The sequence below is a fragment of the Sapajus apella genome, unplaced genomic scaffold (genome assembly GCF_009761245.1).
Source record: "Sapajus apella isolate SASKATOON/1434 unplaced genomic scaffold, GSC_monkey_1.0 scaffold13, whole genome shotgun sequence".
NCBI classification, from domain to species: Eukaryota; Metazoa; Chordata; class Mammalia; order Primates; family Cebidae; genus Sapajus; species Sapajus apella.
The window spans coordinates 14004780-14018059 of NW_022436953.1; the positions used below are offsets into that span (position 1 = coordinate 14004780).

Here is a 13280-nt window from a genome sequence, read left to right on the forward strand (position 1 = left end):
TGGGAGGCTGAGGCAGGAGGATTGCTTGAGCCCAGGAGTTCAAGATTGCAGTGAGCCATGATCGTGCCACTGCATTCCACTCTGGATTACAGAGTGAGACTCTGTCTCTAAAGCAAGAAATGGTAACTGTTATTACTAACACCCAGACCACAGTTAATATCTTATGGCTAAGATGATCTATGATAGGCTGCTTCATATGTATTCGTAATTGTCCGATTAGTAGCTTATAACTATCAGTGTGACTGCTAGTAACTTAATGATTTACTTTTTTTTGGGACGGAGTTTCGCTCTTGTTACCCAGGCTGGAGTGCAATGGCGCGATCTCGGCTCACCGCAACCTCCGCCTCCTGGGTTCAGGCAATTCTCCTGCCTCAGCCTCCTGAGTAGCTGGGATTACAGGCATGCGCCACCATGCCCAGCTAATTTTTTGTAGTTTTAGTAGAGACGGGGTTTCACCATGTTGACCAGGATGGTCTCGATCTCTTGACCTTGTGATCCACCCGCCTCGGCCTCCCAAAGTGCTGGGATTACAGGTTTGAGCCACCACGCCCGGCCCAATGATTTACTTTTTTAACTGTCTATTAGACTTGCTAGGATAGAAGGACTGGACAATATATTATCCAGTGTGTTTCTCCTTCACATGAATTTTTGCTTTAAAAATAAACATCTTGGCTGGGTGTGGCGGCTCATGCCTGTAATCCCAGCACTTTGGGAGGCCGAGGCAGGTGGATCACTGGAGGTCAGGAGTTTGAGACCAGCTTGGCCAACATGGTGAAACCCCATCTCTATTAAAAATACAAAAATTAGCTGGGCATGGTGGTAAGTACCTGTAATCCCAGGCACATGGGAGGCTGAGGCAGGAGAATTGTTTAAACCAGGGAGGTGGAGGTTGCAGTGAGCCAAGATTGCACCACTGCACTCCAGTCTGGGCAACAAAGTGAGACTTTGTTATAAAAAATAAATAAACATCTTATTAATGTACTAAGTGTCATTAATGATTACTAGTTGAAAAAACAGATAAGTTTTGCTGTCATTGGTTAATTAAAAAATGACATGTTCATAGCAAAAATTCAAATGTACTTCAATAAAATTTTATTTCAAGTATTCGAACAATATAAAATGTCATGCAAGGAAAAGGTTCCTGCTCTATCCTAATTTCAGGAGGTACTTACTGTTAAAAATTACTTGTATAACTTTTCCAGAAATGTTCTCTGCTCTTTGATTTTATAGACATTTAGTCATACTGCAATACTATTGAGAAACTTGCATTTTCTCCTTAATAATATATCTTGGGTCTCTATTCCTAGCAGTGCATACAGACCTACTACTTCTTTTTAAAGGCTACATTGTACTCTTTTGTACATAGAGACCATTTTTTGAAAGCCCATCCTTCTGTGCAGCACTTTGGCTGTCTCTAGTTTTTGCTATTATGAAAAATGCCACAATAAACTCCCTTGTCCATGTACCTTTGATTATTGCTACAAATGAACCCATAGGATAAATTCCTAGGAGGATAATTGCTGAGTCAGTTTCTCTTGTTGCAATTTTAATAGTTCCAATTCACTTCCAAAGAGCTGCTGCAACTGACACAGATAGTATATGAGAATGTCTCTGTCTTCAAACTTTACAAAGTAAACTGTTGTTAAAAAATAACAGTGACAGTATACATATGCTGAACAGCCGCACGTACAAATCATCTCATCTGCAGAGATGAATGCTCATAATCAACTGAGAGGTATATTATATTTCCCCTTTGGAGAGGACAGAGGGTCACAGTGATTCAGACCAGCATGTGAATCTCAGCTCTGTTGTTTATTATTCCAGTGACTTTGGGCAGGTGCTTCTAATTTCTCCAAAATGGTGATATTAAATGAAATAAGGTGGGAGAAAGCTCCTAGAAGCAGTCCTGGAACATTTATTAACATCATGGGACAAGCCAGAGTGCCAGAGTCCCCAGTAAGTTTGAGAATGACCCTAGTATAATAGAGACCTGGGTCCTATTTCCACCCCTTTCTACCACCTCCCACCAGGTTGCTTCATTTCTTTGAATGTTCTTATTTGTAAGGGTCAGTTTAAATATTTCTTAATTGGCTGATCTGAAGAGATATGAGTAGCAGAGTTATATCACAATGCAGGTGGCATTTTATGTTCACAACAGCATCACAGCGAAAGAAGACAGGTAAGATCTCAGTTCCACTTCTGTCAGTGAGGTAGTGTAGACAATCGGTGAGCTTTGGGGACAGACCAACCTACCTGCAGTCTTGCTTCTGCCTCTTAAAAGCTGGGTGACCTTGAGCAAATTTTGTGGCTATCTGAGCTTCAGTTTCCTTAATTATAAAACAGAGTTAACAGCAGCTGTCTCATGGAGTTATTGTGAGTATAAAGTAAGTTGAATTATGAAAATACTTAGCAGCTTGTTAAATATTCAACGTATACACAAACAGCAATAGCCTCACCACCTGATCGTAGTTCACTTATAGGTCAAGGAGGGACAGGATGCTTCTGCAGAGAGGATCAAAGAGAGATGTTATCAGTCTTCACCTCTCAGTCACGCTCCCATTTGTCAAGTCAGGTGACTCACACAGCATTTCTCTGGCTTCTGTCACTATGAAGCACAGGCGTCGGGGAGGGGAGTGGTGAGAGCCCAGGGGCAGATAACCCCAAGGTCTGCAGTCTCAGCTAGGACTCTTTATGCTTTTCCATTCCTCTGGGAAAGAAGTGAGAAATATTTAGAAATATTTTTCATTGCAACTGTTGAATGTACTTAATGTCTGACTTGCAAATGGAAAGCTTGTTCTAAGTCATCCTGGAAAACATTCTGTGGGATCTGAGGAAGGTCGTCAACTACCTCTAGGTTTTTGCTGTTGTGTTGCCCTCTACCTTCAAATCAAAGTTATTTTGTAACATGTCGATGGCAAATATTAAGCTATAATCATGGAGACAGCATTTCTGAAACACAACTATGAATCATTCAATTTTTTCCATTTTTTTAATTTTGAAAATTTCAAACATACAGAAAGGATGCAAGAAAAGCCCAGTGAATACCTAGACTTATCCATTGTTTCCTATTTTCTCACATACGCTAGGATATTATTTTTGAGATTCAGACAGCTGCATTCATATAACATGGTCTTTTTTTTGCCAATAAAAATGTAATGTGAATAGACTCACTTATATCGATGTGACTTCCAGGCTCTCAGCTTTCTGGGGTTTGAGATCTGTTGTATTAATATTTGGCTATAAGGTAGGAATATAAAGAATCATACCTGTAATCCCAGATACTTGGGAGGCTGAGGCAGGAGAATTGCTTGAACCCGGGAGGCGGAGGTTGCAGTGAGCCAAGATCGCGCCATTGCACTCCAGCCTGGGCAACAAGAGCAAAACTCTGTCTCAAAAAAAAGAAAAAAAAATCATGTTTGTAATAAGTGTCAGATTGAACACCTTCTGCCCAAAATATGCAAGACGCATTATCCCTAACCCTAACAGAGATTCTCCAAGCCAGGGTCCCATCGGTTCCTATTCATATATTTGGTAACTGACATTCAGAGAGGTTGAATCATTCCACTGGTAAATTGCGGAGTCTGGACACAAAAACAGGTCTTTTTGACCACAGAGCTCTTTCCATCAAGGTTTTGGAGGATTCTGAGAAAAAGCTTCCGTGCAAACATATAAAAAGTTTTAATTTTATTGCTGGGAGAGTTGCAATGTTAATTTTAAGTAATTTCCTTTCACTAAGGAAGTCTAGGGATGGCAATATGGGGTGGAAGATGGAGTTTTAAGGAAATCACAGTTAGGAATTTTGTGATGGAAACTAAAGATGATGAACTATTCAGATAATTGGACGAAACTCTCCTACAGCCTCTTTTTAGCTATAGATCCTTCCGACAAATCACCCTCATGTCTCCTCATTTGTGAAATGGGAAAAACAATCAACATCTCTTTACCAGGTGTTTTTTTTTTTTTCTTTTCTTTTTTTTCTAGTCAACTGCATTAAGGAGAACGGGGAAAAAGTAGAACAAGGAACAACCAATTTAGCTAACTACCTACCTTGGGACCTGCCCACCCGTCTCGTTTTTTTGTTTTGTTTTTGTTTTGGTAAGGCGGAATTTTGCTAACTGTGGCAAACTGATCTTTAAGTATACAAGGAATTGATAGTGTCATTTTATATTAGAAGAGGGAGAGAGGAAGATTAAAAAGGGAGAGAGAAGGAAGGAGAGAGAAAGACAATGATGGCAGAAATCAACAGGCATAGGCGTAGTTTCCAGAGGCTGGAAACTCACAGTTTGGGGAGAAATGAAAGGGTCTTCTAGGGAATTCAAAGTAGTTGCCAGGTCTCAGGGAACCCATCTTCAGAATTTTCCTCCGCGTGGTTGCGGGAGGAAGGTGAGCTGGGTGGCGACCTGAGCAAACCCCCCTCCAGGCCGTGGAGCATCCTGCGCTGTGGTTTCCCAGGCACCCAAGGCACGCTTTTCTCCACTCTCAGGTGATGCTGGCGTCAGGACTTAGAACTCCTTTACTGCAGACAGCCGGTGAGGTCTACCGGGCGGCTGCTTTTTCTGGTCTTTGCTCAGCTCCCTAGACATTTCTGCTGTGTCAGGTGCCTCGCATATTCGCACCCACGCGCCAGGACATTAAGCTGCGCCTTGTGGGGCGGCTCTCAGCCTTGAAAGCCCGCAGGATGTTAGGATGTTCGCGTCCACAGCTGTGAATCGGTGCGTGCAGGTGGACCGGCGCACGCGGGCGTCAGGATAATTAAGAGGGCTTCAGAGGCTGTGAGGGTGACTGTACGTTTTCGGCAAACTCTTTTCATCTTTTACATTTCCACGGAGATTTGGCCAATAAAAAAGAATAAAACGTACGCTTGGTTTTGTCTTTGCGCTGGTGGGATCGTGGCGGGGTCTTTTAAGTGAAAAGAAAAAGAAACCAGAAATGCACGGTGGCCCCACCGGCTGCTTCCGGGGACCCCCTGAAATCAGCAGCTGGAGCTGCCAATTTGGAGAGCCCCGGGGCCTGGTCATCTGAGACCTGAGTTACAATTCAAGTCCAACCTCGGGGCCAGTCCAGGCTTTCTTCCCCTCGGGGTCGGGTCCCTCAGGCGCGAGTGGCGCTGGCCGGGCTCCAGGCCCAGCGCACTGTGCACTGGCGATGCGCACAGACACCCTGGGCGCGCTCGGTCCGCCGGGCTTGGGCAGTAGGTGCGAGAGGCCGCGCGCACCATCCCCGGGGACAGCTGGAGGCCTCGGTGTTCCCGGGTGGAGCGAGAGCGCGGTGGCAGGCCGCGGGCTGCGTGTGTCCCCTTCCTCCCGCGGTGTGCTGCGCCGTGGAGCAGAGTGCACAGTGGCGGGTGGCGCACGCCGCGCTCCCTCCCCGCTTGCTGCGCCGGGGGTTGGCGGGCAGAGCTCCCGGGTCCACCTAGGCGCCCAGCAGCCCCCGGCCGCAGAGCAGCTCCCACCGGTCGGGAGACGCCCCCTGACCCCCGCCCCCGCGTGGCTGGCCCGGACAAGCTGGAGCTGCTGGAGGAGGAGGCGGTGCCGCCGGGACTGCCTCCTCCCCGCCCCTCGCGTCTCCTCCCCGCGCCACCGGGAAGGACAAGGGGACTGGGCACGGGGACCCCGGCCAGTGAGCGCCCGTGGCCCGGGACCGCCCCTCCGGTGAGCTCTCTCGCCGCGATCCCGGGCTGGTCTCGCCCCGCATGGTGCTGGCAGCAGCCATGAGCCAGGACGCGGACCCCAGCGGTCCGGAGCAGCCGGACAGAGTTGCCTGCAGTGTGCCTGGTGCCCGGGCGTCCCCGGCACCCTCCGGCCCGCGAGGGATGCAGCAGCCGCCGCCCCCGCCGCCGCCGCCCCCGCCCCAAGCTGGCCTACCCCAGATCATCCAAAGGTAAGAGGGGGGGAGAAGGGACCAGGGGTACGCCTGTGGACACGCCCCGAGAGCCCCCTTTGTGGCTTCATCTCCCGTCTTTGCTGAACTTCGCTCTCCCCTCTTGCGTCTTGAAGTTTCTTGTCCCTCTCTGGGCAGAGTCGGTGTCCTTCTGCCTATTTGTTAGGCTGGAAAGAGGGTAGCCGGGTTCTTTAGGGGAAATTATTTTGTTTTTCCTTATCACCTTTCTCTTCTCTTCAGGGATGTTTCTAGATATTTTGAACTAAAATAGCTCCGATTGAGGGGAAATGGCCCAGAGACTGTATTTCATCTTTCTGGTCCCAAGAGGACGCTGGAATGTATGGGGAGTCGTGCGTGAGTGTGTGCGCGCGTGAGGGTGTGTAAGTAAAATGCTGCCAAAAATTAAACCACCCTTCATGGTGCCCCTGAAGCCAACCAGTGACACTGGGGTGAAAAGAGAGGTGAAAGTTCGTAAACAACATATTTTGCTTTGCCCTGAAAGCGTAGACACTTTTCAAGAAATCCCTTTCGAAGAGTTCAGCTACACAACGGTTTTCCATTAATGTTACCATCTTGTGACTCGGGTGACTCTTGCGATTTGGGTCATGAATTCTCAGGTCGGCCTTCCCAATGCTTGAGAAGGTTGGGGGTGGTTAATAGGCTCCTAGCGGCTCTTTCAGCCCATTTGAGGGACACACAAGTAAGAACAGTGATGCTTTGCTTTGTTTGTTCTTTTGAGATTTTGTGTGACCTTCAGCAATTCACTTGACCAACTAGAATGTTGGTTTATTTGAAAGATCTCTACTCTCCTAAGGGTTTACTCAGTTTTTAATGAAGTCTTTAAAACTAGTTTAAGAAGTGTAGGAAAGTGAATGATGAGAAGTTTGCGAAACTGACAAATTAGATAAATACACGTAAGTACAGCAAAATTTACCCTTTTGGAACAGAGCAGACGTTTTCCGCTGCTCTACTGATGCTTTGAATCCTATAAACTTACTAAAATGTAGTAATAGACCTAACCAGTGATGGGTGTAAATGGAAGTAAATAGCAGTTAAGTATTTATTGTTTTGAAGATTGATTTATCTAATACAAAGAATCGTGAAAATTCAAGTTTAATGTTAGAAAACGCTGCTATCATATTTCGGAACAAAATGGTTCCCTGTTTTTGACTGGGAATACTGAAGCTCCATTTGTGACAACTTTTTGCTATAACTGGATATTTTATATAACTTTCAACTACGAACAGTTTCCAACTATTACAAAATGAAAATATTTCACATTTTTTCTAATGTTTTGCAAATTATTCAGCCAATACAAAATATGATTGACAATTTATGTACATCCATACTTAAAATTTTGCTTTATTCCTTAATATAAATATAAAGCAACAGAAAAAAAAGTATTTCAAATTTAAAGTTTACTTAGTGAAAAATCCAATTTGGTCAATTATTAATTTGGAAACATCTTATGTGGTTCTTACCGAGCCAGTGTCTTGTGGCTTGAAATTTGGCTGCATATGAAATTTACTGAAGTTGCTTTGGTATTGTAATCACTCTGCATTTTTCTATTATTTACTTTTAAGTAGAAGAAAACTGGGAACTTTACAGTCACAGAAAAGTCTTTGTAGATGGGCATCTGATTATGAAATACTGCCAGGTTGAAAATAAATACCATTTTATGGAAATGGATCATTTAAAGGATATTTTAATTGCCTCATATAATAAATAATTTACCCTGTAAATTCATCTCCCATTTTGAAAATCCCATCTTTGGAATATCTTATTTTAAAAGAAGAGACTCAGCTTTTCAAAGATGGCCCCTTCTACTCGCAGGGCAGGATGAAGACCTCAAGAAGCACCTGATGGCTCTGCTTGCTTTACGTTGGTGAAGGATCAGTGTCCAGGGGCCAGGTCCAAGGGCTGTGAATATGCCCATGGGATTTGATGTTTGCGTACTTACATTTCAGGCTTTCTTTATAAGGATGATTTGGGATTTGTGCTCTCCTTAGTACCCACTGAAATTCCGCTGGAACCAGGCATGATGTCGCAAATGCTTTGTAGGTTCATCTTTAATGGGCCGAAATTTGAGCAGGTTATTTTGAAACTGTATTTGCATAATTCCATCTGAGCAACCATTTTTGTGTAGTTATGAGGTGTGGTTTGCATCAGCCATCTTTGAGAAAATATAGTGGAGACACTGCGCTCAGCTGCAAAACGAGTTGTCTGCCTGTTGATTTGGGGAATTTTGTGAGCTACAGCTTTGGATGAAATTCTCCTATAGTGGAACATATATTAAATATTATAAGAGAACCTCTATTTTTTTTAATTATTTTAGTGAGGTCATAATTTTACTCATAAGAGGAAGAGTTTTGATTGCTTTCAAAATGATGGAAACATCAATCTTCTTCATGTTGCATTGTGCATTTGAGGATTACAAACATTTTCCTACTTAATATCTGTGTTTACTGATTTTTATTAGTAATGGCTTTCGTTTTAGATAAAGGCCAATGACTTTGGAAAAACCGCAGTAGCAATTATAATACAAATCAGTTCCTGTTCACATGTTATATTTGCTCTTTAGAGAACTGCTGTATACTACATTTACAAAGATAAACACATGAAGTGTGTTGAATAATAATGAGACTGATTTTGTTTGTTTTATCGAAGCCAGTCTTAGTATGTGTGAAGATTGCATCCAGAGTACATTTCTCTGGAGTACAATGATTTCATTTCCTTATCATTGTATTCTTAGCTTCAGTTAAGAATCTCCATACCCTTTCTGTTCTTGTTCATTGTAAAGATTATCAGTCACATATAGACACAGATAATTAATATAAGATTTTTATTTTAAATGTGCATTCTCCAAATTGGCTAACATAGAAGCATTATTGTATATAAAACACTATTTAGGCTATTTAGGAAACAAAAAAATATAAATAATACCCTAAGAGGAGATTTGGGATAAGTTGGGAAATCAGAATAATTTGAGAACTTAACAAATATATATAAATTTTTCCATACTAGCAGAAATAAGAAAACATTGACATTCTGGCGAATATTTTACAAGGATCTAACTCCTCAACCATTCACACTGTTTTATTTTAAAAATTATTTTGTTTTAATTGTGAGCTTTAAAATCAAACCTAATCCTTTATTTGTAAGAAGTTATTTATTAACCTTGATGAACATCAGAAATTTAAATTTCAGGTTGCAAGTTTTAAAGCGCTCATTAGAATGAAAACAGAGCCACTCAGTTACATGTGAAATGTTGATGTTAGCAGTCAGATGGAACTGCAAAGTGTACCACCAGTCATGGGGGAAAGAAACCAAACACGTGCACTGCTCTTATGAAGTGACTGTATAGGTGATTTTCCTAACTTGCTTGATTTGCAGCAAAATATTCCTGGCTAATGCATGACATCAGGTTGCATATTTGAGTACATATGACTTTTTTTTCTAGATTATTTTTTAAGCGGCGAATAACAGTAATTATAAAAAATAGAAAAATTTTGGTTTAGCATTTGATAGCTAGTACCACCTGCATATAAGTGTTTATAGTTAATGAAGACATGAATCCAGCTTTGATCTCTGAAGTTTACAGTCTCTGCATAGCATTAGAACACTGGCTGGATGTATTTTCAGAGCAAAGTGATCCCCTCACTCCGAATAGAAAGTGTTATAAGTAGCAACTCTGATTTACAGACTCTAATTTTACAGACATTCTGCGTTCGGAAGGATCTCCATGTATCCATTAGGGAGTGATAACGCAGGCAAGTTGGGTATGATGTTCACCCACTTTGATGGGTATGCTGACAGTTACATCCAGAATCAGAGAGAAGAAATAAGAATTTGCTAAAAAGGGGCATTCCCTTACATTCATACTTGGTCTTTTCTGGAAAGAGGTTGGAATTTCTAACATCTGTGCCAGTTAACGTTGGTTTGAGCCCAATATTAGGGGAAATAGGAATACACTTGTAGAAGGAATTTTGAAAATTTTAAATACCATCTTAAACTGCACATAAGACAAGCATTCAGCAGGAAAAACATCTGAGAGGATTAAGCGTTTACTCCAACAGGGAAAAAGAGAAGGGGGCTGTTTTCCTAGCAGTCTGAATGGTTCTTTTGCTTATCCAGAAAACTTTTCCAAGTTTTATCTGAAAAAGAAATTTTGCTTGAGCATTTGTTGTGATAAGTGTTTTTAGATAGTATGTATAGTCATCCAATCGTGAGTTTTTCTCAAATTGCAAAGAGATCAGTATTATGAAATGTAGTACATTATTCCCATTAGTCACAGTAAAGGACTATGCATATGGTGTACACAGAGCCATTCTAATGCCAGTGCTGTAGGGGAGAAAAAGAAAAGAATTTGATCACCCCTTTTATTTTTCTACCCACATATTCTTTTGCTACCTTCTTAGCAATTTATCTAATTAATAATTTAAAAAGCCCAAATCTGCCCATTGGAATGTGAACTCTGATCTGTTGAGATGACTTTGCCTGTTCTAATAGTCCCCGAGAGTAGAAAAAAACGTCAGGATTGACTCACAGTGAGATGATTCCACGTTATCCAGTTCCTTTCTCTCCCTCTGATTTATTTTTCTTGCGGCTTTAGGTTCTTGATGCCAGTTTAAACTAATATTCTTCTCTGCCCACAACAGCCGGTCCTCAAGGGAACACATTGATATAGCTCAATTCACAGGTTTGATAAACAAGAATACACAAAATGTTGGGAACTGGGGTCTAATCAAGGGATAGAAATTAAAATGGACTGAACTAAATATGGAAAGTGAGAATGGAGGAAGCTTGAGATATTGGAGTTAAAACCCAAAAGAGAAGTTCAGAAGCAGGACTCCCCTCTCCCTTCATCCGTCCTGGTCTTCTGCCTGACAAAAGCTTCAGTGGTCTCCTATGTCACAAAATCCTACTTAATCTGATTTTTATTTGCTGCCACAGTGATTATTTAATTTGGGATGGTCTAACTGATATTTTGTATATTTTAACAGGGAAAGTTGCTGTGGATCTACCGCTGGTGTGATCTACAGACTGGTAGCTGTGTTTAGAATAGAGTGTTGAAAAGTTTTGCATTAAGTAAAGTGATTCATATTCCAGAATCGGGGCAAAGATGGTAATTAGTGGTTTGCAGAAAGGAGCGCGGGGCAGTTCCCTTTCTGTTTAAAGAACCTGGCTGGATCTTGGGAATATGCGCGTTTTCCTGCATGCCTAATACTGCTTGTTCCCACCAGTGAGTAGATTGGCAGATTTTGATCCTAATTAAAAAGGTATGTTTTTAAATCAGGAATGTGAATTTGGTTTCCAACCCCACCATGGGGGTATTGTTGGTGAGCTGATAGTTTGGCTCCATGGGTGGTGACCATTTAAATTCCACCCAAATAAGGAGCTGTACAAGATTTTAGTCTTAGAAGCTTACACATAGCAAGTGTGGGGACTAGTTATCACTACCAGCTGTTGGGGGAGGAGGTGAAAGCGAGAAGGACCCCTCTTCCCAAATATTTTGTGTGTGTTTTGGATATGCTGGGTATATCCATCTAAAATGATAAACTCTTTACTGCGGTGGAAGTGACAGTCAAGTTGATTGATCTTCCTCTTCCCTACAACTCCTGATGGATTTTATAAGATAAGTAAGTCCCCCAATGGTTTATAAGGCAACTTTTCCAACTTGCTGACAGCAGAACTGTAGGGGAGATGGCACATATTGGTGCTAATGTACTTTATGAGCAAGAAGGGAGCAGTTAAGCAGCTTGCATGAAGGTGTGTTAATAACTCATGCCTCAAATCAATCTTTCCATGTGTTCAGGAACAAAAGGCAGGGGTCATGTGTGTGTTTGCGGGTGGTTATTACCCCATGAAGATAGTTTTCACGCCACTTTTGCCTTCTTTAATGTGGTATTTGCTTTAAGGCTGTACCAGGGCCGTTTGCTTCTGCCTTTTCTTTGCGCCTGCTTTCTCTTGATCACACTAATGACCCATCAGTTCCCACTCTGGCCCAAACCTGGAAACCTCCAGTTGCTGCTGTCTGGACATCTTAAATACTTTTCGGTTTTACAACTTCTCTGTAGACTCTTTCCCAAATATGTTTTTAAGTTTCGTTAGGCCTGCCCTTCAACCTGCCCTCCAGTTTCAGGAGTAGACTAGGTAATATGTATTTTCAAGATGAATTGGCTTCGCTAAATCTCTGCTTTTGGTTTATTTTGCATTAATTATTGAACAGAGCTATTTAAGATCAGCCTGATGTTGTCAGGTGTAAAATGAGCATCTTTGCTCAAAATTAATTATTGGGCTTTTGTCAAGGAGTGCCAGAGAGGAAAAAACCTTGCAGACTTTGAGTCGGTGACCTGGACAAGCCAATTAACCTTCCTAATCTAGCCTCTCCAGGGACTGGAAATGATCAATTGCAGTTTCTTCCAAGAATAAAATTAGGTGGCTCTTACGCAAATCTTAGCAAAATTATGGAGTAATCACCAATGTAGAATGACTCCATCCATCCATTTCCTTTATCACCTGATACAAAATATGTCCCATATCAGTTAAATTTAGCCATGGACATAGGTACATGTTTGTGACATTGATACACCCATGAAAACAACAAGAACCACAAAAAGAGAATGAAATGCTTTCTCCGGCATTCACAAAGAATATTTGGAACAGTAGCATAATTTTAAAAGTCAGAAAAATAAACACTAATGTCAGTGAACCAGAAGAAGTTTTATACTGTTTTTCAATCTCTGAAAACGTTTTTGGTATAAAAATAATTTTTTGGAATGTTAGAGTAAGTACTTTAACAAACTGAAAGCAGCACTTTCAGTTTAGGAGACAGAGACAATAATTTTCATGTGTCTGAATTGGATTGTGTTAACACAGCCTGGCGGAGTATGTTTGGTGAGATTGTTGGTTTCAGAGGCAGAGAATGTAAACATGGGACACACAAACGTTTTACAGGAGTGTGGCTGTGGCTGCTGCAGGGACTCCTAAGCCGGCATGCACAGTCATTCGGCCACAGAGACCGGCCTGGAGCTCGCCCTAAAACCTTTTGCAGCCTTGCAGATGTCGTTGTTGTCACAAAGCTGGGCCTCAGGCTTCCATGTAGCTTCACTGAATCTAGAGACCGAGTGTTTCCAGAGCCAGGATGTGGGCGCCGCGGGGCCAGAGCTGCGTCCTCCTGCGCCGGCGATAGCAGAGTTGTGGAGAAACTTTACCTGATATTTGAAATGATCTATATTTTAATCTTCTGCATAAAAAGGGAGATGTGTGTGATTAAATCTTGATTTAAAGTCTTTATGTACGTAAATGAGGATGAACATAAGAATCTTGATCGCAATGTTGTCTGGAAGAGGGAAAATTAGAAACCATCTAAATGTTTCTCAGTTGGAAAAATCATGTGG

The 13280-nt window shown here is 42.1% G+C and overlaps 1 protein-coding gene across 3 annotated transcripts in view; it reads left to right on the plus strand.

Annotated features, from left to right (window-relative positions):
* Positions 1-5576: 5576 nt before the first annotated feature.
* RBM20 (RNA binding motif protein 20) overlaps positions 5577-13280 on the plus strand; it is a 204789-nt gene continuing 197085 nt past the window's right edge. Inside the window, exon 1 of one of the 3 annotated variants that reach the window (XR_004269967.1) lies at positions 5577-5880. Coding sequence is in view for 2 of the 3 variants with exons in the window: in XM_032281593.1 (XP_032137484.1) it covers positions 5693-5880 (188 nt within the window). In the remaining variant the exon portion in view is untranslated. The remainder of the gene's footprint in view (positions 5881-13280) is intronic. The other 2 variants (XM_032281593.1, XM_032281592.1) reach the window with 2 other exon arrangements.